We start from the raw sequence: 25,954 nt of genomic DNA on the forward strand, positions 1-25,954 counted from the left end.
GACACAAAAGCATCTGGACATAATAATACCTGTTTATAAATAACATTGTATCATCATTTGTTTAAAAAGAAGTAAATTCTAATGTTGATTATTTTTGAACACACTATGAGCTTTCTGACATAATGAAAAGACAGGAAGAGTCCCAAGGCTGGCATTTCCCCAAAAATGTAGATTGTTGTGGGAAAGGAGACAGAGTAAGCTTCCTGCTTTTGTAGAGGGAACTTATTTTTTGAAGTAAGATAAACTTAGAGCACTGCTTTTGTAAAGAGCGAGGCTTATTTTACTTACTGATATCCCATGCACATCAGCAGCCAGCACCAAGGTGGAAGTGAGCCCCTGCGTGTATTTGTTAGCAGCACGTTTGGCAGAGTCCGCTCGCGGTGCAGGAGAGGATACTTGCTGTGCACGGGGAAGTCCTGGGGCCAGAAGCGGCAAGGAGCAGAGCAGAAGGCTGGGAAGCACCACTGCTTTTCCTTTGCCGCAGGCTGTGTCTGTCGCCGGCACTGCCCTTGGCTGAGCAGCAGTGAGGCCCTGGAGGTCCTGGGTGTGGGGAGGTCAGTGGTACAGAACATCCTGCCGTAGCCAGGCAGCAAGCTTGGTCCTGCAGACTTTCTTCAGGCATCTCTTAATGACTGAGAAACTGGCAGCAGGGATGTAAGCTGGGATTTGCTAAGGGCCAGTGTCAGTGGGATCATCATCTCTGTTGTGGAAAGATCCAGAAGTGAAGACTCACTTTGGCAGCGTGGTTCAGGCACACGTCCCTTTCACTGATGCACCAGTGATGAGGGTCTGAGTTCAGCTGTGCTATAATGGTTGCAGATTGCCAAAGGCAGACAAAACGTACCCCCAGGTTGGTCATAAAGAAGCCGATCACTGCGACTTGCAGATACGTACCTTTGGGTACGAGCCAAGCTCAGCCTCACTACCCATATGTGTGACTTGTACTGAGGGCTATGGGTTAAGTGAGCCATACTAACCCAGCCATCTGTACCATACCCTAGAACTACATTTGTAAGGGTCCTGTGGCCAGTAAAAGACAAAAATTAGCCTAGGAGGTAGAAGCAGAAACAGGCTGTCATGAGGTTTTCCTCTGTGTCAGCCTGTGATCAGTCAGAAGGGTCCCTCTGATGGAGCATCTTGCCGAGTAATCCAGAAAAGAGCTCCTAGCAAGCAATGCTGTAGCTCAGATCTGGCTATAACCAAAGCTCCTTGCAAGAGGAAGCTCAAGTAGCTTTACCACAGCCCACACGAGTGTAAGCAGTGTGCTGGGCTCCCAGCTGCTAGTAAGCATTGCTCTGCTGTTACTCCGTGGTCCAAGATGCACTGTCATTGCAGGTGAACCAAGGTAACAGCAAAGCCCTGGGATCTGGTCTGGGATACCTGGAACACATTTGCCAACTGATTGAGAAGATTGGGCAGCTGCAGGAGCACAACCTGCGTCTCCAAAAGCAAGTATGCAGCTTGCAGAAAGAACAGAAGATGAGCCAGATAAAAGAGGTAAGCAGACACCATAGTATCTTTCATTAAATTACATACTCAAGACCCAGATGGAAAGTTCCAAGCCTGTGTGAGGAAAGATGCTAATCTACTTGACACACACCCGTCTGGGCTGGGTGCTCTGGTCTTCAGGGAGCCCTCACCCACCACAGTGGGCTCCATTGCCTTTAGAGTGGGCTTGGGTTTCTCTTCTTGCTCAGTTTTGTTTCCCAGATGTGCTTGCTTCTGTTGAGGTAAAAAGCATTCCTCTCACCTCATACGATGACCAGCACAAATTCAGTAGCTTTTACTGCTCTACAGCCAAAAATTTCCCAAGAACACATCTGCCCCTGTCAGTGCTATCAAAACAAACATTTCCATGGACCTCCTTAGCAATTGTGTTTTGAATTAAAAGCTCACTCTTTTCCTTCTGGTTTCAAACTGTCAAAATCCCAGAACTTCCCACAAAACAGACACAATGGAAAAGAGAAGCAGTGGTCCTCCTAACCCAGCTCATGCTTTCTTTCCATTCCTACGCTTCTGAGCTGCCAAATGAAGAATCTCTGACATAAAACATATCTCAGTGTTCCCATTTGTCATTTTTTTATCAGCCAGAGCTATCTGAGGAATTTGACTGAAATTTGCAAGTCATTTTAGTGTCCTCCTAAACAGCATTTTTTAGTCCCTGCATATTTTGTTCAGGTCTAATCCACCTCTGCTTCTCAGTCCTTTTTCTTTGGCCATCACGCCAGGTTTCCAGTTTCTTTCCTCCCCTCCCTTTCTACTTATTTTATCACTCCCCAAAGGAACAGAAGGGGTTTGTCACACTCAGCTATTTCTTCCCAGCCATGCTGTGGCAAGTCTTTTATTCTCCCGACAGCGTCATTCCTCCCCCGGTGCTGCTTTCCCACCTGCTGGGACTGGATCTGCAGTAGGTGACTGACTCCTCCTCAGAGCCAAAGCCAAGTTGTGAGTCAGGTTGCAGAGCCAAGTAGCTCGTCATTTCCATGTACCCATCTCTCACGCTCAGAGGAATGCAGCCTCCTACATAGAGCCTGGGAATTGTTAGCACATTTCCTGAAGCTTTACAACTGTGAGTCATTGCTCAAAGTAACTCTTCCAAGCTGCAAATTCAGGGTCAAAACCTAATCTGGTATATGTGCCCCCTCCTCCTCAGCTCCCACTGAAATGAAAGGCATTGTGCTTTCATTTAGATACTTGAAACTGTGATCTTTTTGTATTTTCCAAGATCTTTCAGCAGTGCCTTCTCAGCTGCATTTGCCCCATACTGCTCAGCAGGGAATTGGACCCCCAGATGTGACATTCAGCACTTGGAACATGCTCTGCAAAACTGGGTGCTCTCTCCCAGGTACCTCTGCAGTGCCTGCATGTCCTACATCTGAGCAGCTCTCCATCATTTTCCTCTTCAGAGTCACAGCCCCTCTGTGTAGAAGAGGAACACTAGTACCCCCATTTGCCATGAGATGCGGAGGCTGCTGTCCACATCGCATTTTGGAGTGTCTCCTAAGGCTACTTTCCAAACCATGTTCATTTTCCGTGCACCCTATGAGCATGGAAAGGTTTCCATGCCCCAGACACAGCTCGGGAAGACACAACCCCCAGAGCAGAGATGGGTTAGTGTGGTATTAAGAACTGGTCATGAGAATTGTAGACAGCCAGTGTTCCCAATGCTAGTCTTGGTAGCTCTACAGACATCACCACAGAGACTGCTGACATTTTGATCCTGGGCCACAACGGGAACATGGTTACGCCACATCCTTTGCCTTAATGCCATGGGCCAAAAGTGGCATCTTTCATCAGATTTTCAAAGCACCTCCCAAAGGTATAAGTAATGCAAAGTGCCATGCTGCTGTGACAACATATCCAGATGAGATGTTGCATTAAAACTGTCGATCGCTTGGGGGTCTCCAGAGGTGCTAAACCAGTGTTGTCCTGTCCTGGTTCCAACACCAATGAACAGTTTGGTTCCCTTTCCACTTCAGCTGGATAAGGCTTTCCTTGCTTCCTACCCTCCTAAACTCCTGTGCAAGATGCTTGTGCAAGGCAGAAAATCTCCCCTTCCCACCACGCCAGCTACAGCAGAAATACACCAGCTGAAGTACCACATACAGTGACTCTGACTGGTAACATGCAAGTCAGCTATGGCATCCCATCGGTAAAAATACAAGATGTTGTCTGTGCATATTCCAAAACAAATAACATTATCTTAAAATGCGAGTTACTGTTATAACGGATCTGTTTGTTTACACAAATGCTTTAGCTGAGCAGCTCTGTGTTTAGAAACTTGTATTCAATTCCTTCTGGGAAACAAACCCAAAAGATGCTGAGTATCAGGCAATTTAAGTTAAACACCAAAGAATCCATGAAAAATCTGTATTGCCAACTCCAGGCTGCCTAGCCCTTTGGAGAATTAAATAATTTGTCTGGGTTATGATGGGTCTCAGGACAAGGCTGGGCATCCCTGGGCTGGAATGTTTGCAGTTTGACTGTACCATGGCACCACCTGCTTACCTTGGGCCGTTGCAGCCTGAGAGTCTGCATGCTTTCTTTTTGTCTGGTGTAGGAGTACCTTCTGCAGCATTGCTCCTGTGGAGCTGCCAGCATCTTCCTCAACTCCTACCAAGACATGAAGACATTTTTTGCTGGGAGGAGCAGACCTCACAGCCTCTTGGTTCAGACTGGAAACCCTTCCGATCTTTCCATCATCCCAGAAATAGGAGTGAACACTGAAAAGCTGAGCAGCTGCCATGGTGAGTTCAAATACCTCTAACCTGCCCTTCTGCTTGCCACCAGTTGGTAAAATAAACTGACTAACAACTTCCTTTTCCCTAGGAAAGACAGATGGGAACAGAGCAAGGTGTTAGTGGAACTAAACATTAGCTGGAAAGCTAAGATATGCCTTTTAAAATGCTTTATCTACACCTAGGATGTTAACACTTGCTGCTTCACATGTGTGAAGCAGGACTTTTTGCTCTGCAGCTGTGGCTACAAGGATTAGGACAAATGTGTTATAAAATGGGTCTCTCTTTTGGAAACTTAGCATGCTTGAATAGGTCAATTAGTGGAGCCCATCCATGTGGCTTTAAAATCCCCCCCAGCCAAGGTAGTATTTGATCTAAGATGGAAAGCCTTATGCCTGTTCTTAGTCTCCTACCCTCTCAAGCAGGCACAGAACACATTCCTGGAGGATGACTTATTCTATAGACTGAGTGGAAATAAGCCCCAGCTGCAAAGCTTGGATCCAGAGACCAGTTTTTCCAGAAGGCTGAGAAAGACTGGGCTCAGCCTACTGATGACAAAGCCAGCTGAAAAGTCTGGATCCAATGTTAGATGTGAACCAGCCCACTAAACGAGGCTGATGAATTTATTTCAAACCTTGGACTTCAGCCTGGCTCTAATACCTGGTGAAATGCAGAACATCAACTAACCTCCTAGCAGGATTGAATCAGAGCGTAAATGGCCTTTGGGATCTCTAGTGCTGAGGCTCAGAAATGCTCTTTCCTGGCAGTTTCAGAGCAGGCCTGGAAGGAAAATAAGACCATGAGAAAGACATTAGAAAGTCCTGCCATGGTCAGACACTTGACTGGAGCATTTACCTTCTTTCCACTGCAGTGTGGCATGAAGACACATGGGGTCTCATCCCATCATTAAGTCCTTAGGGTTCATCTGGAGTTGCAGCTTGCTGGTAGCTCTGCCCAGAAGTCATCCTAGCAGGACGCTGCTGAGAAACGTGAGCAAGTCCTTGCATTTCATTGCAGGAAGTGAGAGACACCTGGAATCAGGAGACAGCCAGCTGATGGTGGGGCTCAGGAAGTCATCAAACAATAGGAACAACAAGGAGAATGAGTTCAGAGAAGCTGGCAGTATGGCTGAGGGACAGGCTTTTCCGTCAAAGGACCCTGCAGTAAGAAAGGTGAGTGATAAGCTTGAAGCCAGGCTCTGAGCGGGACCTGTGGGAGAAGCAGGGAGAAGTTTTGCTCAGGCAGATCAGAGTGGGATGTGAGAAGAACAAGCCAACCCTCTCTGCTACTGAACGGGGTTGGGGCGGTGAGGGCCAGGGTGCTCTGCGCCTCTCTGTTCCCAGCCTTAAATGAAGACAATGGCTATGTCTTTATGCCAAGACAGGCACAAACAGAGCACTGGTGCAGGGGAGAGGAGCACTGCAGACAGCAGCATGGGCTTTAGCCCTCACTAACTCCAGATAACTCAACACATGAACTCTGTCTTAAGTATCTTCACTACTGCTGCTAGTGAGATTAAACCAAGAACAACATGTTCATTACCACATATGAAGATTTTAGTGGGTTGGTCCTTAGCTGACAACACTTGTTACCAGACTGGCAGCATATCAGTGTAACTAGCTCCAGTCCCCAAAGCGTGTTTCAGGGAAACTGTGTTGCTGAAGTCCAAGGGAGCCAGGACGAATGCTCTTCCTCTCCCTTTCTTTCCCATTGTTTGTGCCTGCCTCAGCACTTTAAGGTTCTGGTGGGGATCAGAAGTGCTGAAATACCAGGGCAGAGGCTCTAATCAGAGTATTCCCAGCTGGACAGGAAAGAGGAAGGAGTAGGTCTCTCGTGGGAAAGACCGTATGAAATTTCCACCCCAAAGTTGCAAGTAGGTTGCAAACACTTCAATGAACTTCAGAAACCAAATCAAGGCTGAATCCTGAAAGGTGCTCCGTGCTCTGGCATGCGTCCAGCCAACTTCTGGAGAATGAGCATTATTTTAAGCACATGGGAAGTCCTGATGACTTCACAATTAAAATCCACACTCTTTACACTGAATCCTTGCGCTCTTTTGTTACACCACACTTTAGTGTTGCCACTTAGTATTGCGCTTTGTACCCTGAGCATGAAATGCCCCATTTACTTCCACAGTGCAGGTACAGTACGGGAATCCTGCTACACTAGTCCTCAGACTATTAGGTGCTATTACACATGAACTGGCAGTCTAAATACAAAAGAGAGGAGAGAGATGGGGGAGGAAAGAAGGGATTATCACACAGGTGAGGGACTGAATCATAAACACATAAATGATTTGAGCAAGGGTGTGGGTGGACTCCAGGGCAGAGCTGAGAACTGAGCCCAGTCTGTTCCCAGTACTGTGAGATGGTCTCACTGCCTTGTTACTTATCAGTGTATTTGCCTTTTGTTTTTAGGGTCTGGATGTCAGCAAGAACATCTTGGTATGTACTGCCTTTGCAAAATATATTTAATTTGTACCTGCATTATCGTGGACCAAGCCCTTGTAGCGTGCAGCCTTGTATGTGAACGAGAGAGGTTCACTGACCCCTGACGTTTACCACCAAAGTAACAGAAAGATGACTTATTGCATGCGGTCTGTTGTTCTCCCACCCCACTGCAGACAACACCTAGCTAGCCTTCGGGACCAGGCAACTGCTCAGGCTTTCTGTGATGTTAGCAGATATTGTGCTTTTCTGGCACAGCACCAGCGCAATGAGGGACTAACTGCTGAGGCCTCCAAAACGCTTCCGCAGCATACATTAATCTTAGTAGTAAACAAAAAGTTTTGATATAAACAGTCTCACTCACAGGCAATTAACTCAACGGCACAGAAAACGGTGTTGCGGTTTTCAGCTGAGCCCATGACCTCATCTGCAGTTTTGAGCTGAAAACTTAGCAGAGCCCCAAGAATTAGTGCACTAGGCTCTGCCTGGGCTGGTGCTGTGGCTGGGCAGCTGCCAGGCTGTGCCACCAAGGCGGCCACAGCTCACGGAGCAATGGCACTGCTGGTAGCACAGTGGGAAGGCACCTCGGGACAGGGCAGAACAACGCCCCGAACGTGACAACGGTCTGAGAAATTCAGTGAAATGGGAATAATTTCTCTTCATTACACTAGTCCTGGAGCATGATCTTTTTTTGTTCTGTTCCCAAGGTTTTCCAGCCATTACTTCAGGGAATTTAAAACAATGTAGAAAAAAAAACATGAATTTTTTTATGCATCGCTCCTTTTCAGTTTGTGAGTCCAGATGAGCTCAGCCCAGAGAGAACAAACATTAGGGTGGGCCTCATGAGACTCCCTGAACTCTTGATAATCTCTATTAGCATTTCAAATGTAAGTGCCCAATAGCTGTGCCTTGCAGACGTGACAGGGAAACAAAGGCTTGATCTCTTCTAATTCATGGTCCACAAAAGTCACCACCTTGAAAAGGGCTGATACCAGTGCACCTGGCTTAATAGAAAGGAGAAGGGAGTCAAGCTGCTTTTGTGGGTTGTTTTTGTTGTAAAGGCCCGCTGGGTGCATATGAGTAGGTAGGAAACCAAACTGATCTTCTCCTTTAGCACAGTAAAACAATAAGGTGAAACGTGCCTTTAGGCAGCTACTCAGCACTCACTAGTGAAGTGCCCTCTCTGAAACCTTAAGTCAGAAAGAACAGCAGGGTCCTGGTCACAGCAATAAATGTTACCAAACAAAACACAGAAAGGATGGTATTACTGACAGTTGATCATCCTGTCTCATTGTGTCCTACACAGGCACAGGCTGGCCACTGGCTTTCACTGCAGGGTGTTAAAAATTCTGTTGTGGGACCTGACTCTTATCTGTCTGAAATAAAGAAGCTCCCCTCATCCTACGTACCCCGAAGTATCACATGTTGGCCAGATGGGGTCTGCCAGCAGAGGGTCCTTGAAGTTGTGGTTTCTTCTTGGTCCCTAGGGTGAGAGCCATGCTTGGGGCAGAATGAAAGATCTTATGAGGAAGACACGGCTGAGAAACCACAACAAGCTGGGGCTGTCCTCCGCTGCTCTGAAGAGGTCCTGCCCACAGTTGTACAGGTAAGGCAGAGCTGCGGGAGATTTTCACTTCGTGTTGGGAGGAGGTGGTGGGAGATTTACCTCTAGTTCTTGCTGGCCGGGGAAGACCCCCTCCTTACCTTCTCTGCATGGCATATGGAGGTCCTGGCCAGCACAGCCATTTGCTTCCTTAGTGCCCAAGTGCTCCAAGATCCCAACTGTATAATGTTACCTGCGTGAGAATAACAGAAACATTAGGTCCCTAAAAGAAGGTGCAGGATGAGGGGATGTTGACCATTAGCCAGAACCATTCTGTAGCCTAATTATTTGTCTTTCTGCTCCCTCCTAAGCATTAGAGTCGAGGTTAAAGCTCTCTTCTATCCACCTTCATGCCTTTCATTCAGTGGAACAGTAACCTGTACTGCAGCTGATGTGTGATGGGATGGGACAGTCAGGATCAGCTGGAAGGTTTCCTATCAGAGAGGAAGGGGAGACAAAGTTTGCTGAGTGTGTGCTCACGAGTGAGACCTGCTTGTTGCTGTAAATGAATATTTGGGTCAAGGATGAGGTTTCATTTCTCTTGACACCTGTGCTGGTCCCTTGGGCAAGTATGTCTACCAGGCTGGTTACAGCCTGGCCGCTGAGCTACACTGCGGTGCACGTCTATCCGAGGTGATGACAGTGCTGCCAGCTACCCCTTGCACAGATACTCCCTGTGCGCTCGCCATGTCCTCCCAGGTGGTCGGGTGAATTCAGGGTGTCTGTATATACTATCAGGTAACAGGAAGAGGCTGGGTATCTTACTCACCAAAGCTGGAGCATTACAAGGAGCTCCGCACCTCCCTGTGTTTTTTCAGCTGAGGTCTCAGTAACCTTGAGCGGAACAGCTCAAATGTGCTTAAGCCCTTCTCAGGTTTTAGAGGGGGTGGTGGTGGTGAAACAGCAGTTGTTTAAGCGCTCAGGAATGTCCCGTTGTTCCCCTTAGACAGCCTGTACCTACCTTACAAAATGCATACGGGAACTGGGAATCTTGTAATTACAGCTGGAAAAAAAATCTCTGTACTTCATGGAGTGATTTTTCCAGCTGGGAAAAGCTTGGTTGGGGCCCAAGCACACGTAACAGGCAAACTTCCTCCTATTGTTTGGGAAACTGAAAGAAACACAAAGCAGAAAGAGATCAAACAGTTCCATCTAAAATAGATGGTGAACCAGCTGGGGAAAAAATACAAACTCTTATGAACCTTCCCTCTAAACCTGAATAGAACCAGGACTTTATCTGGGCTTCAGAAACCTCTCACTTGGCGCATTCTCTGCAGCACCAAGGACACTCTGCTCCCTGTGTGAGAACTGCAGGCTAGATCCTCAGGTGGCTAAATCGATGTGCCTTCAATGAAGGGCCAGCCCAATAGCTCCTAACAGAAATAGCTTTTGCTGCTTTCACACGTATACTGGACAACTACTACTGTCATGGAAATGCTGTACAACCAGATGCCAAATGGATGATTTTTTTAACCTGGCTGTAACTGGGCAACCCCAGAAATCTCGTACACTGATTTTCCAGGCTGATTTCTGTAGCTGGTAATGGCCTTCTCTTTTCTTTCACTTTCTTCTCCCATATAGCTACATAAAACCCTTGCTTTACTCATGCCCCTTATCTCCCTCCATCTCCTCCTCTTCTGCTTCCTACCTCTTATTCCCCAGTCCTATCTGAATTTCCTCTTGCTCTTTTACCCCACAGCCTGCAATAGCAATGCCTTGACACTGGGCTTCTCACCGGTGCCTGGAAAAGCTGGGCACCTTGCTCCTATGGCATTTTGGAGATGTAGTTGCCCTCAGGCTGCTTTGAAATAAAAAGTTAGGCTTCGTGGATCAATGAGAGCCCTGCAAATGCTGCTGGACAGAAAGCAAGGCCCTTCCAGTACCAGAATGCTAGAAGTCTCACTCGTCTGCAGTGAGACCAGAAGTCTCACTCGTCTGCAGCTCTTGGCAAATCAAACGTTGAAGCCCTGATACTTTCATCATTTAAAGCCACTGCTTTGTTAATTTATGAAATAGGTTTGTCCTGGCTCCTGGTCCTGTTTGTATATGCAGGCATATGGAATCAGCTGGCTTTTGCTTACCTGGGCTTCCTTGGGCTCTGAGACCTCTCCCAAGGTCTTGAACTGGGCCAGATTGGAGCCTGGTGCCCTGCGATAACAGACAGCTCTGAAGGAAGCAGAGATTTGTTGCTTTTGACACTCAGTCCCACTTGAGTCGTTTGGGCAATTAGAGAACATCTCTGTTTTTGTTTTTGTAACTAGGTCGAAGCAAATCCCCTTTCGCGCTCCTACTCTGCATATGATGAATGACCTCCTCCAGGGTGGTTGTTCTGGGCTTTTTTTTTTTCCGTCTTTTTTTTTTTTTTTAAACATCCACAAAAGAATTCTCATAGTAGAGAGAAGACTTGGTTCTTCCAGTGGGAGAGAGAGGGGCCTGCCAAGGTAAACATACTGGCACAAGACTCGGTGGTTTGTCATACATTGTTCTAAACAGGCTCAGGCTTTCATTTCATTTTCTTTTTCCTGCTAGTATGTTTACTCCCACAAAGCAACATCTATTTTGTGCAAAGGGCCAGAACAGACTGATGATTTACTTGACGATGAACCTAAGCAGCACATGGACCTGGATCTGACCTATGGCAGGAATGATCCGTCCACAAAGAGCAAGGAACTTCCAGCTCAAATGACTCCCAAGACAAGAAGTTTTGCCTTTCTACTGTGATTGGTTTGAGTGACAGAAAATTGTTCTCAAATGATAGTGGTGCATCATACAGTCAAATACTTGCCCGTGTTAAACAATTAGTCTGATGCTGCTTTGAACCGTAAGGAGAGAATCCAGCCTGGCCTGTGAAAGCTGGGCTGCAGATTCTGCAGGAGGGTACACCTTGATCAAATTATTGCCTGCACGTTGCCACTCCATCTGACATTATAAAACATGTGAAGTTGTCACTGGTTAGAGTGGTGTTACAGACAATCCCCAAAAGCTCAAGGAGGAGCTTGACCCTGACTTTCCCTAGCTCCCTTTGCAGACAGACAAGACCTCCAGTCTCCTGCTACTTGCCGTGACTACTGCTGGGAAGCAGACTGGCCCAGCAGTTGTTCCAGCCCTGGCAGAGATACACAGGCAGCCATCTCGAGGAAAGCAATTGTGCTCAGGAGCTTTTCTGATGCTATCCCCGACCCTTTTCCAGGGCAGGATCTAATTTGGGAAGCTCTGGGCAATCCCAGCCTGGAACTCCTGTACAGACACACCCACCTGGGTATCTATAGGAGCTGCGGCTTTAATGCAGCTGCGTGGGCATATGCTAACCTCAAATTACACTATCTTTCATGGTAAGGAAGCTAGTTTCAGCTTGACAGCCACCAAAAGCTTGCTGTGGTATGATGCCTAGTTTGTGGATGGTGTGAAGTAAGTTAGGAAGCACAGACCCGTCCTAACATTACAAAAACCCATCTTCAGTATTGTATAGCAAAGGCTGAAAAGGGCCCGAGCGCCTCAGACCCAGGTGTGAGTGCTGCTCTTCAAGTGGGAAATTACCACCAAGGGAGATCTCTGTGCTCAGCATTGAGAAGCAGCCAAGGAATTAAAGAATAATATCAAGACAGAAGTTTGACCATTTCACTGTAAAAGAGTTAAGAGCTGAACAAGAAAAAAATAGTACAACGTTTAGGTTAAAAAGAAAACAAATTAGTAGCTGGCAAAACAAAGAGTCTGCACCACATCAGTCAGGACTTTGAGGTGAAAAATTTTTCCAGCTCAAAGATTTGAAGTAAATAGCTAGTATTATTTGAAATAAATAGCTATTAGCTATTTATTTTCTGTAAATAGCTTTGAAATGTTGTATTAAGGAAAAGCCAAACCTACGGCTTTTCTTCCTTAAACAGCAACTATTTTAAAAGTGTTCCAAAACGTTTGTCTTTCGTTAAGTCCTGGAGGCCTGAGCTAGCTAAGCATTACAATCAAACGGGATGCATTACACTTATTTCAATCATATGTAATAAATAACAAACAAAAAAATTAAGCTGGAGAGAGTCTACAGCAGCTAGCTTAGCCTTGTTCTACAAAACATCTCATTTCCTTCTTACTACTTCAGGCCAGAATTTTTAACTTCCCTGTGACGGTCACCCACCAGTCTCTCCCCCTCACTTCCAGCTAGACAGAAAACACTGGTTGCTCTCAAGAAAATGATGTTTGTGTCCATCCATTACATTGTGATTCCATGCCAAGGGCTGCATTTTGTAGCTCTCTCTCTTGGATGCTGCCACAAATATTTGGACAGCATCTGTTTCGGCATTTCAAGCTGGAGTGGGGGAAGCTGCACTGGGTGTAGCTTGGATGTTGGGTACATATGCACAGCATATTAATGCTGAAAGCATAGCCATGTGTTCTGACCACTGTCAACTTTGATTGTATTTTTCCATTTGTTAAGGCCAGATATTGTGTCTTCGGAGCTGAAGAAAACTGAGAGGAACTCCATGATCGTTCTGGGGCAAAATACAAAGAATGAAAACATATGGCCTTTCTGATAACCCAAGTCAAATGGAACGAGGTAAAATAAGTAAAGCAGCATGTGGTTCTTTGTGGGTTGGGGTTTTTTTGCCTCTTTTCAGCACAGAAATGAGGCAGTCCTATTCCTTCATCCAGACACGCTCCAGCATGCAAATTTCTGAAGTTCACATTATATGCATTTAGGCCAGCTGGGGCTGGGGACTGGCCCGTATACCTTCATTTTAATAGCCCACTGCTTTTAAAAACAAACAACCAACCAACCAACGCCAAACCACAATTTAAAGGCATCTGTAGTCATACAGGCTACATCACGCAGCCCTTTTGCAAAAAGTACAGCAGCAAATTAATTTATCTGCAGTCAGTCCACAGACTCCCAAACAGTAAGCCAACCAGGTGTTTTGGGAAAGAGACAACCTGCCCATAATCAAGACTAAAAGAGAACCAAGCTCAGCCTCATCTTCCACCTTCCCAACTCAGCCTATGCGTTAAATGCAGAGAAACCTTTTCTGGTCACTGACACGCACCACATGTTTCTGTTTCAGAAATGCGAAGTGGGAACACCAATGACAAAGAACCCTGGTCTTACTTTGTGCGACCTGAATCCTGCAGTTATGAAAAGAGCAACTCCAGTTTGAGCGTTGGAAGGGAAAGATGGGAGGGGGAGGTTGGAAAGGGTCTGTGGACGGGTGCATGGTCAGCTATGAACGTCTTTGCTGCCGATTCTGATGTATACTTATGAAAGTCAAGCCACAGATCAGAATTGCTGTTAGCCTGTTGGCAGCATAACCGACGAAGACTTTTAAGTAAGATTTGGAAATTCTTCCTCCTCTCTGGGTTAGGAACAGAACTACCTGAAAAATTGAAGCTTTTAAGTTATCATTGCTTTCTGGGCGCCTTTTCCAGCTGAAATAAACTTAAGCTTTATGGGACAGAGCAGCATCTAGAGGAGTGCCAGAGACTCCTTGCCCGGCGCTGAAGTGGCTGTTGGAAGGACAGCTTCCTCTCTCGGGGTGGGGGCACTGAGCTGCAGTCTCTGCTTGTCCCCAACACAGCTCCTCCCTTCAGAGCAGCATCTGGCCAGCTGTGCCGCATGACTGGAATCCAACAGGAAAACCAAGTCTGCAATGCCAAGACTTCCTACAAGGCCGTTCCTGAATCTGCCACTAGCGTCTAACCCTGTGAGCCTGCTCCTCCTGCAGAGGCCCCTCGAGTCCGGTGCTACACTCTGCAGAAGCTGGCGTCGCGCAGGCTCATTGCAGGGACCAGAGCGAGGGGCACTGTGGGAATCAGCCTTTTGAGAGGCTGGAGACTGCACCCAAGACAGCACCCCAGCTTCACCAGGCAGCCCAGCTCTTGGGCTAGCAATCTTTTGCAGGGGGAACCAGGCTTGACTTTCTACTTTTAAGTCACAAGTCCTCCAGCTGTGCAGGTAGGGGCCTGAGGCTGTAGGTGGGGTAGCTGTGCTGCTGTAGGGCTCAGCCTGGGCTCGCTCTGCTGGGAAAACGCAAGAGGGAATAGAGAGCTGCAGGGAAGAGTTATTCAAATACGTACATCCTTTATAAGCTGTGGCTCTTTTGGGCCACAATAACAACCGTGTAACACTACGGCTGTGTTTGGTGGCTGCCTTATTACCACATGTCCACTGATTCCAGAGTCAAGCGACAGACAGCACATCCTCCTGAAGCTCCCATGGTTGCAGTGGTCTACACACCCCAGATCTTATTGGTACTTGGCACGATCATTAACACACGTGCAGTAAAGATTTAAATAATCCAACTTTGCTTATTGTTAAAAGATTATTCTATCCCCTGAATTACAATATAATTGCAAGTCAAGCAATTGCTGTTTAAAAATCCCTCCCCAAGCCAAACTTGCCTGGGAACCAAGACAGGAGGAGCTGGCAGGAATGGATCAACTTCAGCGCAGCTTAGCCTTCCAGTAACAGATGCTGCCCCCTTGCTCACCTGTATCAGCTGGAGCCCTTGGACTCCTCAAAACCAGGGCAGAATCTCTTCTGAAATTCAAAGCACCCCAGCCACGCTCTCCCAGGGCAGCTGTAGTTTGCAGGGGAAAGCAAAGGCAGCAGCCCAGGCCTGGTTCTCCAAGTACTCAGAAGGGTTGTTACTCAGCATCTCCCCCCCCCACCCAGTAAAAAAGTCTGTGCTGACTCAAAGTTAGCACCCTAAAGTAGGTGCCATGTTTAATGTTTCAGTTGTAGCTGCTGCTGCATGACTTGGTTGTTCACTGTATATCTTGCTAGCTTCATCCCAAGCTAGAAAGATTTATAACTTGATTATTCTGTGAATAGTCTGTATATCTCCATAAATACAGGGGACTAAAATCCTGCATTAACTTACACCCTCCATTATCCTTCCAGCTTTACAGAGACTGTAAGGAATGTGAATCAGTGCAAACTGAATTTAAAGTGTTTTTAAGACATAGCATCATGAACTGGTATTCCCCACCACTTCCATTCACATTATAGGTTTGTTGGTTTGGGTTTGTGTTTTTTTTTTTTTTTTAACTAAAATGAACTAGCACTCTTTTTTATTACAGCATTATATGAAATATATTCATGTATTTTCAGAAATATATTTATAACATGTAACATACTGTATAGTTCTCTACTCCAGGATGCATTGTAATACAAGCGTAAGAAATTTAATAAAAGCATCACTACTACAATAATTATTTTCAGATATTTTTACTAATGAACACCTGGGCTGTAGTATAGCAACTGCCACACATTTAAGGTTTCAGGTGAGTGTAGCTGGTCAAGTAAGGAATTGTTACCTCCAAGCTTTTAAAGAACTTCTTGAGCTCTGGCAAAACAGCATGTTTGTTCTTTGGAGGCTGGTGCTGTTCTCAGAGATCCAGGGGACAAGGAGAGCCTTTGGAAAGTTCAGATATGGCCAAGCATGGATATTCATTTTGAACAGCCTTGTATTAGGTGCTGTTGCTGGACTTTGCTTCCAAAGGCACAGAGCAGGCAGACGCAGCAAGGCAGCGTGCACCACTATCAGAGGAAAGGGTGAAGGCTGGGGGCAAAGTAGGCTGATGCTCAGCATCAGGGTTTCTTTCTGAAAACCTGGGTTCATTAGCAGCACTGCAGAACAGCATCAACTGAGAGGTGCTGGCTGGCCTCAGGGCTGCTTTTCCTCAGCTTCTCCTTCGTTCGCAGCCCGTGACACCCTCACCTGCCGGAGTCTAAGCCAATGTCTACAGTAACTCACACCACCTTTAGTTCAGCTAAATAACGAGGCAGAACAGAGTGAAACTAAAGAGGGTGCTGACACACATCACGTAGTTACTGAAAAGAAAAAGAAGTCAATGAGACCCGACTAAAGAAAGCATAAGCCTAGGGAAAAAAAGCCAGAAACCCACCTGTCAAATACACTTTTGCAGGAGAGAAAATCACAGAACAAAGCAGCAGTGAACGTCACTAACGCCCTGGTGGAGAACAGGCTGGGAAGAGGGACAATGCACCAGAGGAGGAAGCTAGGCAACACAGAGGTTTTCACCCTGTACCAACACTTCACATGCGACACCTCGCATCCCACTGCTGCTCGGGCCCTTCCCCTCCCACGAGGGACGAAACAGTAAGCCTTAAGCACAGACTTCCCACAGAGTAGATAAAGGAACTGAGCTCACTCCCCTGCTTACCCCCCTCCAGGTGTCACTGCATGCACCCTACACTGAGCACAAGGTCTGCTACAGCAAGATCCAGCTCCCCGCCAGACGCAAGGGTCCCCAGAGAGAACATGCCCAGAGCACCCTGCCACTTTGGGATGGTTCAGCAGCCCAGGGAGGGCAGCAGGGAGGCAGCCAGGCAGGGACTCTCCTCTCCCAGCCCCTTCAGCCTCCACACAGGCAACTAAGCTCTAGTGAAGATATAAGGAAGTATTTTCGTCTGCCTCACTGAGGCATGGGAGGACTCCAGCAGCAGCCAAGGCATTTAGATCTTGGCTGGCACACACAGTTAAGAGCAGTGCCAGAGCACCCTGCCTGGTATAGTGAAAAGGTGAGGTCTACATTACTCCTCTAATTGCCCAGTTAATTAACATTAGCTGCTAAAGATTTGTCATAAGGCACATTATGAATTTACATGTCGCTTTCCCAGACAGAGCTCCACCTGTATCAAGGCCATTTAGTTGCCAGAGGCATTCTCTAAGGGAGGAGGCTATTTGATCTATCTACAACCGATTTCTCCAGCCTGTGATCTCCTTCACCCTCCCACCACAGGACTTAGAAAGGTCTTTTCTTCTGATGAGATTTTAAAAGCAGGCAAGATTAAAAGCACTGGTTATCCTGAAAGTAGCAGGGAAGAGCAGTTGTGATAGAAAAATAAAAGCATTGTAAGATGATTCCTGAAATTTCTTGTTGGACAGAGAAAGGAATTAAAAAGCAGTTCCCAGCACCTATTAACACCTTCCAATCACACACTACTGGTAGAATCCAATTAAATAGAACAGTATCTGCTACCTTAAGCAAGATACTGTTTAGTTCTTTGCTTCCATGTTGTCATGGTTTTAGCTGGGATAGAGTTAATTTTTCTTCACTGTAGCTGCTATAGTGCTATGTTTTGGACTTTGTATGAAAATAATGTTGATAATGCACTGGTGTTTTAGTTGTTGCTGGGCAGTGCTTGTACTAGTCAAGGACTTTTCCAGCTTCCCATGCTCTGCTGGGTGCACAGCCAAGAGAGCCGATGCAACCTGGCCAAAGGGATATTCCATCTCATACAACATCATGCCCAGTATATTAAATGGGGGAAGCAGCGATCGCAGCTCAGGGACCGGCAGCGTCAGTCGATGGGTGATAAATAATTGTCTCACTTGTGGGTTTTTCCCCCCTCCCCTTTTCCAGGCTCATTTCTCATTTTTTCCTTTTTATTATCATTATTACAAAATAGTAATTGTAATAATGGTAATAATTATTAAACCGTTCGTAACTCAAGTTTCTTTGCTTTTGCTCTTCTGATTCTCTCCCCCATGCCACTGGGGTGGGGGGAATGAGCAAGCAGCTGCACGGTGCTTAGTTGCTGACTGCGGCTAAACCACAACACATGTATACAAGAGCTGCTGTTCCCCTTTAAAGGCCCCCAAGCAGTACGATTAGGTCTACTCCCTTGTTTTTTAAGAGGGTGAAATTTCTAATCAAGCATGTGGGGAAAGAAAAAAATATTTTTCCTTCCCTTCAAATACACTTGCTCAAGGACTAACCCATCAGCTGTAAGGGGACCTCAGTGTGAATGCAAGCACCAGAGCTGCCCCAGCCTGGACAAGAAGGGGGTGGGGGGGTGGAGCCCCTTTCCCCCTCCACCATCAGGAGAGGTTTGCTGGACTGTTTTTGCCCAGGACTTCATGAAGCTAAGAATGATCCTGCTCAGCTGCTGTGACTGACCATACCACACTGAACTGCTCCCAATGCTCAGAACAGCAAGTTTGATTCCTCATCTTAAAAAAAGCACATCCATGGCACTGTTATGCCAACAGTGGTGTCAAATAAGCTTTAATCTGAGAGCTCTGAAGACTGTCTGCTTTTGCATAAAGGTCTAAGATTAATCTTTAAATCAAGTTTGACTTTCTTCCTGAGCTTCAAGCCACCTAGGCCCTTTGATTTTTCCAGTTGGAATGAAGTTTCTCCATTCTCATCCTCCAGGAAAAAAATCCCACCTGCCCTTTTGTGTTTCCAGAGCAAGAGAGGTAGGCTCACATACAGCATCAGTAGGAAGGCCCACTTGTGTAGTGCTTTGCCACCCCTGCCTCCAAGTCTGCCACATGAACACAGACAGCCCTGACTTACCTAGTGAGCTCAAGGGCAATTTCCAGCTCCTCTGCACAGTCAAATACCAGCTCTGCATCCCCAAAGAAGCAGCAGCTGCAGGATTTGCTTTTAATTAGTTTTTCTGCAATTCTACTCAGTGTTTGGGGAGGCAAGATGAGTACTTTTGAAGGCCACCTTAGCCACTGACAGAAATGCAGATACCACCCAGCGTCACTCCCGTCTCAGGCTGCAGCTTCCCAGGAGCACAGGCCATTACAAGGGCTCCCTCTTGAAAGCAGAAGACAGTTAACACTAACCCCAGAGCAGAATAGCCAGAAAGTGGATGGATTCAGATAAACAGCATTTGGAAAGTAGTCTCACATCCATCAGGGTAATTTTTTGCCTTGCAAACAAAGGCTTACAGCCAGGCTCTGCAAGACACACTCCTGTTCAACCCCATGTGCTCTGTGCCAGGGAGGAGTCCCACAGACCAAGTGGGTTTGACAGCCACTTTATTGTAATACAGTGATTTCATGTGTTAAAGGTACCCTTCCTTCGCCACAGCACAGCAGCCACAAGCACCATGCACACAGCTGCCCCAGCTGCCACAGCAAACCCCAGAGCCCAGGGGACTGCAGCACGCACAGCTGCTCCTGTGGGGAGAGAGATGCCCCAGTTAACACTCCCCCAGTGAGGCACAGGGATGCCTTAGGGGCTCAGTCTTTCTGTGGGACAGACTTAGAGCAGCTCCCTCTCCCAGCCTGGCTATGCTGGGCTGGCCCACTTACCAAGGCCATCTTTGGCTGTGTCCCATCTTAGTTCATCCTGAAGGAAAATCACAGGACCTTTGCTGGAGACATGGGAGGCACTGTTCTGAAGAGGATGCTCAGCACTCCTTTTACCCCCTACAGAATAATATGAAGGTTTTAGGTGAGATATATAGCGCTGAAAGTGAAACTTCGTCCAGGTCAGCTTTTCAACACATGAGAAGCTCAGAAAGCCAAGCCTTCCATGTGTCAATACAGAATTAAGAGCCTGTGAAGACCTCTGCCTTTCTGGCATAAGGGCAAAAGCCCTTCCTCAGTGGAAAGGACCAGGAAATGCCTTATCAAGCTTCCATGGCTTGAGGAAACTAGTCTATAGCCTACATCTCCTCTTACCCACAACTTGGAGGCTAGACCCTTGTTGCTCCTTTGGATGGGGAAGCAGGAAGGCTAGGACACTTACTGGCTCTAACAGGACAACTAGTGGTGCAGGACTCCTGTACAGACCGGTGGCACACTGAAGCACTGCAGTGCAGATAGACCTAGAAAGAATGGGACACAGCCTAGAATCACTCAGGCAGTATCTGTGGACAGGTGTGGTACATCGACCCTGGCCAGCAGCTAAGCACTCTCAAAAAAAAAGCAAGAAAAGCTGTGACTGGAGAGATTAAGAGTTTGATAAGTGAAAGAGAGAGAAGGAAGAACAAAACCAAAGCACAAAGTGATGCAAAGGCAAATCACCCACCCGGCTCCCACAAGGGGACTGATGCCCAAAATTGCTTTGGCTTGCTTCACACACAGGCTGTAGCCCTGGGGCCCCCTGCTGCCCACTGCAAGATAGTTTTGATGCCTTTACCATACATCTTCAAACTCAGTCAGATCTGGCATTGCAGCACTTCTCCCCAACACCTGGGACACAACTAAGTACAGCTGGGACCAATTTTGAGTATTAATTCATCCCAGGAGCACCAGGCAAACAGTACAAGGCATGGTGAACTTCATGTGATGCAACTGCTCAGCAGCTCATGACATTCGGAACCCAGATACCAAAAGCTATTTCCAAGCCATTTTGGCCAAGAAATTCAGTTTAGAGAATATTGATTAGCATAGTTAGAGCATACACCCTAAGCTAACTCAACAGAACAGCTTAGGCAGCAAGCTAGCACTTGCTTAAGTAGACCTACTCTTTCAGTAGTCTCATTTTCCATCACACCCCTCCAGTGATGCATCTTACCTCTACTGCATTTGTCTCAGGGAATGAAGAGTTTCTTGCATCAGCCTCCACCCTCCTGTTTCAGAAAGGCTATTCCTAGCCTTTGGGCCCCCTTCCCCCAGGGGGGCCAGGAGTCTCAAAGAGGTTCTTGTTGCTCACATGTGTTACTTGTCCTCAATAGGAAGCTAGGCAACCAGGACAGGATCTTACCAGCCCAGAGAGCATCTTTTGGGAAGTGGAGTCCACAAAGGTAAACATGTAGAGGGTGAAACGCTGGTAATGAGAGGGGAACAGTAGTCCTGAGGCAAGACTCATAGGCACCAGCTGTGTCTGATAGCTGTCCCCTGCATAAGGGCATCTGAGAAGGAAAAACCAGCAGTGAAAAAAGTGCAAGTTATTCCCCTGACCCAAAGATATTTACAATTCACTCACCCATCCACCAAAATAGGCCACTGCAGCTGGTGCTGGGGATTGATAGTTGGTGTGGCCCAGCAGTGGTGCAGGACTAAAACCAGGTCTGGGTCTGTTCTCTGAAGGATCTTGACTTCTGCATAAACAGGGTCTCTCAGAGTTTTCACAACAGGATAGTCACTGTCAGTATAGTAGGAAGTATAGCTTCCATCTGGGACAGAAGAAACCCAAAAGCCATTTTAGAGCAGAAACAAACAGGAAGATGCAACCTGAGAGCATCCTTTATAGCCATTTCAGTAAGTTCCCACCATGGCAGGGAAGAAGCAGTGCCGCTTCACCCATCAATGCTCCCTTATTACTCAGAGACAGAGCCCTGCACCAACAGGCTTAGGCAAGTCATGCAAACCTCTCATACCTGAGGCAACACGCAGCTCCAAGGACAGAGGACCTGGCTGGGACACAGCAGGGAGCGGTGGCAACGTGAAGACCTGAACGCTCAAGGGAATGAAGCTCCCAGTGATGGAGTAACTGCAGCGGACATGTAATCTGGTAAGACAGGAAAACCCCAGATCAGGCAGAAAGGTCATCCTGATATCTCCTTTCTCAAAGACAGCAACATAGTATCTGCTTTAGTTATATCCCCAATCTTTCCTTCAACACTTCCTTTTAACAAATACTTGAAATTCCTTCAGAAGTCAGATCTGAGTCTGTGGAGCGTCACTGATCAGCACCAGCTTTATTCCCACTAACTAGAGACGTAACAGTCCTTAGCCTACTCCAGTGCTCTGCTGTGAATTCAGAGCTTGTCACAAGCAGGAATTTCTCTAGCGATGTTCAACACAGTGTCACCCAGCAATACCAGCCCCAGGGTATTACCTGAAAGTGCTATCCCTAGTGACAGAGCCAAGGCTCCCACTCTTCACATTCCTGGATGCCACCAACTCATTCTCATATATGGCCCGGTCTCCAGTCACCTGGAATGAGAGATCAGGCACTGTTCCTGCAGTAAAGTCAAGCTGAATTAAGGCCAGGCTGGACAAAAGCATTTGGCCTCTGGCAGCCTGTAGAATGCTAAGTAGCCAAAGCCATGTCTTCTTGTGCCAGGTCCACAAGCTCCTGCTATTCTAGCCTAGTGACAGCTGCAGCTCTTACCTGAAAAGTGGTGCCACAGGCAGAGAGTGGGAACTGGTACACAACAAAGGCATTGTTTTTCACAACAGGCACACAGCCAGTACTGTGCCCACTGGTCAGTTGCACAGAGTCCAGGATAATGGGTGGCAGGGTCACATATCGAGATACAGCAATGGAATACTGGCCATCAGGTGTGCAATGAGCTGTCACTGGAGGAAAAGATATAATCAGTCTTGAGCACAAGGACAAGAGGGATGGAAAGGAGGATCAGACATCACAGCAAAGACAAGGCCAGCAAGTCCTGCAAGTTCTCCTGCCTGTAAACCCCAAAGCAAGTGCTAGGCACAGCAAAAAAGTACAGCCAGCTCTAACAGCAACGCAGGTTCTCCCATAAACCCAGGTCTGTTGCAATACACAGGCAAGGGCTGGACACTTCAATGGGTGAGTATTCTTGACAGCCAAAAACACAGCCCTAATCCACCTGCAGGACTGGTACACACCAATCCTGCTCTGCCAGGGAAGTGAGGAATCCCAGCTGGCAGCTCCTTTAGGAGGAAGGGAGGACAGTTGCTCACACTTACCTGTGTTACCAAAGTAACAGGGCTTCACCCTGTCCCTAGGGTCGTAGCAGCAGCCTCGCATTTCACAGTCTCCCTGGCTGACAGGAAAGGAGGCACATGGCAGCCGGTCTTGGCTGAGGACAGCTGAACAGACACTACTGCTTGGAGCATCCAGGGCTGGAAGAAACAGTGGGAGTTTGAGCTGAAGCACAAGAGCAGAGGGACAAAGACACAGAGGACACTGGTGGAAGGTGTCCTGGTGACTCTGCATACAAATCAAGGGAAGTTAGACTCAGGTGAGGATCAAACAGGTGGCCTGGAGCTGGCGTGGCCGCCTGCTCAGAAAGGACCTACGTTTCCCTGGAACAGAGACTCCCTCTGAAGCCATGTGCAGGAGACTGGATTGCATGGGATCTGTCAAGTTGAAGTGTTCTGGATCAACTCTGGAAGTTAGGAAAGTCTTTGTACTCGGTCTCTGGCTCAATCCCTGAACTTGCAGGGACTCATGCAGTCAGAACATGGCTAGGAACATTCACCTGCTGACCCTGAAAAGAAGGCACAAGTCCCCAGCAAGCTGGTGGTTCCTGTGTCCAAAGCCTTCTCCAGAGAGTCTTCTGCACAGCAATAAGTCCCCTTTCCCAGCCCCCAGGCTGATGAGGAACAGCCATCCAAAAGGAAGGGCACTCATTGCCACAAGACACAAGCACGGTTTCCCAAAGAGCTGTCAAGAGTTTTACCAGGAAGGTCCACAGGGCACCTGAGCAGCTTCTCTTCATGAAGAGCCTTTTGTCCAGCTGCATCTTTTCCTTCAAGCCCAACCAGCATGAGGTAATTGCCATCCTGGGGGAGAGCCACACCAGTCAGGGCAGCCAGAGCAGCAGTAGCCACAGTCCCAGCAGAGCCCCTAAGGTCACTCACCCATTCAAAGACATAACAGCCAGTATAAGAGACCAATACTCTCCTGGAGCCATCTGGAGTCCCAGATACCAAAAGCCCACAGTTAGAGTCATTCTGCAGAGCATGTGCCTTCCCCTCAGTATCTAGGGAAAGGCAAGACAGCAGCAGGGGCTTCAGCATCCCACATTGAAGACAAGGTCCACTGGAATCCTACCTTTCTTTAGGAAAGAAGGCCCTAGCCAGTATTAGGGTCTGGGCCAGCAGGGGTGTGCAAGGGAACCCATCAGCCAAGACCCTCTAGATGCAGGCACAGCAGCCTACCAAAACCCTTGACTGCTGGATCATATAAACAGCCTTCCTACCTGTACAAGGGGCACTGAAGCTGTTATACAACACTCCACCTCAAAACCTGCCCCTTTCTCCTCATTCCAGGTATACCTCTGCACTGCACAAAGATACAGCAGTAAGAAAGCGTCTTGACACCACCCCCACTTACCCCAAATAGTCAGCATAAAGGAAGCATTCCCCTCCCAGCCTGGAGGTAAGGTGAGCTGCAAGCTTTCTTGGCCACAAGCCAGCAGGGTAGGATCAGAAAGAACACTACCCTGAGCACCCACAACCAAAGCAAGGGGACCAAGAAAGTCCCAGAAGAGCATAGCTCCACATACAGTCCTAGACTGCCCTGCAACACCCATCCTGCTCTCTTGCTAAGGACCATAAAGCAGCTACTCTTAACCCAGCCTTTTTAAATTGCAGAGCCAGATGGGATCAGAGATTCCTTAAGTGCCCAGGTGGACCCACCCCAGCAGTTTAACACCTTTGATTGCCCTCACCTGGCTCTGAACCCATCACATTCTGCTTGCACCCTTTGAAGAAAACCACAGGGCAGGAGCTGAGCTTATGTCAAGCGATGTGCCTGTATTCATATCACTAAACTGAGAGGAGCTCATCTGTGCAATTTACTGTAGAGCCCCTGGAGGGTCTTCAAACCCTTTTTTCTCAGTCTGAGTTCTTCCCACCTAGGAGATCTGTCTGCTTTTCCCCATGTACCCTACTGCTGCTCGAATTGCTTGTTACATGGCATGAGTGCAAGAAGCTGAGTGACAATGCTCTTTGCTCTTTTAAAGGTGCCAGTGCTTCAAATGCCAGACACAGGGTAACAACATATATGCACAGAAATAGCCCTCCACATGAAATCTGTGGAAAACTATGGAGCGCAGGAGGCTTCACATACCTAAAAGGAGGTGATTCCCCTTAAACATTCCTGGCTGTGGACTACAGCCCTGTTTGTAGTGAGGATAGCTGCAGGACTGTTCCCGGCTTGTCTGTCAGGTGGCAGGATCATATGGTCTGTGGGACCCCTACTCCCAAAAGCTGCCAGATGGGCCCAAAACACATTTAAGGGGAGCCTCTGTGATCCCAGAGAAAGTTCTGCCTGCCAGTACCTATTGCCTGCCTGTAACTGCACTGTGTCTCATATAGACCCTTCTCCCTAGCCACATGCAGCTCCTGGACATCTGCACAGCACCATGCAGCAGGCAGCACACTCGCCCCTACAGCTAGCTTTCATCAAGAGGCATGGGTAGTAGCTGAGTCCAAGGGAGGCACTTCCTCGGCTCTTCCTCCTTAGGTCACAGCCTGTCTTTCCTCTACAGCTGTACAGGGTGCTGTGATCCCAGCCAGCTGCTCTGCACAGCAGGGACTGAAGCAAATGGATCTCAACAGGCTGCCTGCGTGGCTGCTCTTTGAGCAGTGCTCATGAGCCAAATGTGCTTGTCCCAGTGCCTGCCTGGGCACTGGGCAACCACAGGAGAGAGGCACCTGGGGAAAACATCTGGACTTTGGCAGGGGGGGAGGCTTCATGTCTGTAGAAGCTGAGGATTGTGCCAAGACAGCTTGTCCAGATCTCAAGCCCTTGTGTGATTGCTGAATGCCTTGACTGTGTTACCTGCTGATAATTGGGTAAACAATAACAAATTAGCAAAGTACTTTGGACCTCTAGGTAAATTTCATCACACCTTAACCTACCAATACTTTGTTTATGCCAACAGGAAAAGTGTCTACATATACTTGAAGAGTAACTCCATTTGAAACAACATTGGAAGTGCTGTAGATCCACCAAGCAATACTCGTGCTGAGAACAGTTTCAGGTAAGTGCTTTTTCCTAACTTCTTCACACACACTTGACAGCCATGTTGGATGCTGTAGAGATGGGACACACATGAAATGAGCGTGAAATTCATGGAAATTAAATGTTTTGTTTGGAAAAAGTTGTTACAGACAGTGGGAAGCAGCCTGGCTGAGAGGAAACAGGCAGGTCTCTTCCTCACAAATCTTTTCCTCATCATTCAATAGTTCTCACACATTACAATGACTGAGCTGTAAGCACCAATTTAGCTAGCACCCAAGGCCACC

The 25,954-nt window shown here is 47.4% G+C and overlaps 2 protein-coding genes across 5 annotated transcripts in view; one reads left to right on the forward strand and one right to left on the reverse strand.

Annotated features, from left to right (window-relative positions):
* LOC142063714 (uncharacterized) overlaps positions 1–15,485 on the forward strand; it is a 33,415-nt gene extending 17,930 nt beyond the window's left edge. For all 4 annotated transcript variants that reach the window (XM_075107755.1, XM_075107757.1, XM_075107758.1 and 1 more), the window contains exons 3-9: positions 1,336–1,497; positions 4,061–4,247; positions 5,256–5,410; positions 6,656–6,682; positions 8,173–8,291; positions 12,718–12,837; positions 13,340–15,485. In XM_075107755.1, the coding sequence (XP_074963856.1) occupies positions 1,336–1,497; positions 4,061–4,247; positions 5,256–5,410; positions 6,656–6,682; positions 8,173–8,291; positions 12,718–12,814 (747 nt within the window). In that variant the 3' untranslated portion in view covers positions 12,815–12,837; positions 13,340–15,485. The remainder of the gene's footprint in view (positions 1–1,335; positions 1,498–4,060; positions 4,248–5,255; positions 5,411–6,655; positions 6,683–8,172; positions 8,292–12,717; positions 12,838–13,339) is intronic.
* A 2,259-nt stretch (positions 15,486–17,744) lies between these two features.
* On the reverse strand, positions 17,745–24,234 carry LOC142063715 (zona pellucida sperm-binding protein 4-like). The gene is made up of 12 exons (XM_075107759.1): positions 24,036–24,234; positions 23,561–23,682; positions 23,380–23,482; positions 22,664–22,819; positions 22,104–22,291; positions 21,828–21,925; positions 21,367–21,497; positions 20,973–21,162; positions 20,751–20,898; positions 19,791–19,869; positions 19,352–19,468; positions 17,745–19,216 (listed from the first exon to the last, which is right to left on the reverse strand). Exons 1-12 carry the CDS (start codon positions 24,232–24,234, stop codon positions 19,095–19,097), a joined length of 1,653 nt encoding a protein of 550 aa, XP_074963860.1. The 3' UTR covers positions 17,745–19,094.
* Positions 24,235–25,954: the final 1,720 nt, after the last annotated feature.

Source organism: Phalacrocorax aristotelis, chromosome 12 (genome assembly GCF_949628215.1).
Source record: "Phalacrocorax aristotelis chromosome 12, bGulAri2.1, whole genome shotgun sequence".
NCBI lineage: Eukaryota > Metazoa > Chordata > Aves > Suliformes > Phalacrocoracidae > Phalacrocorax > Phalacrocorax aristotelis.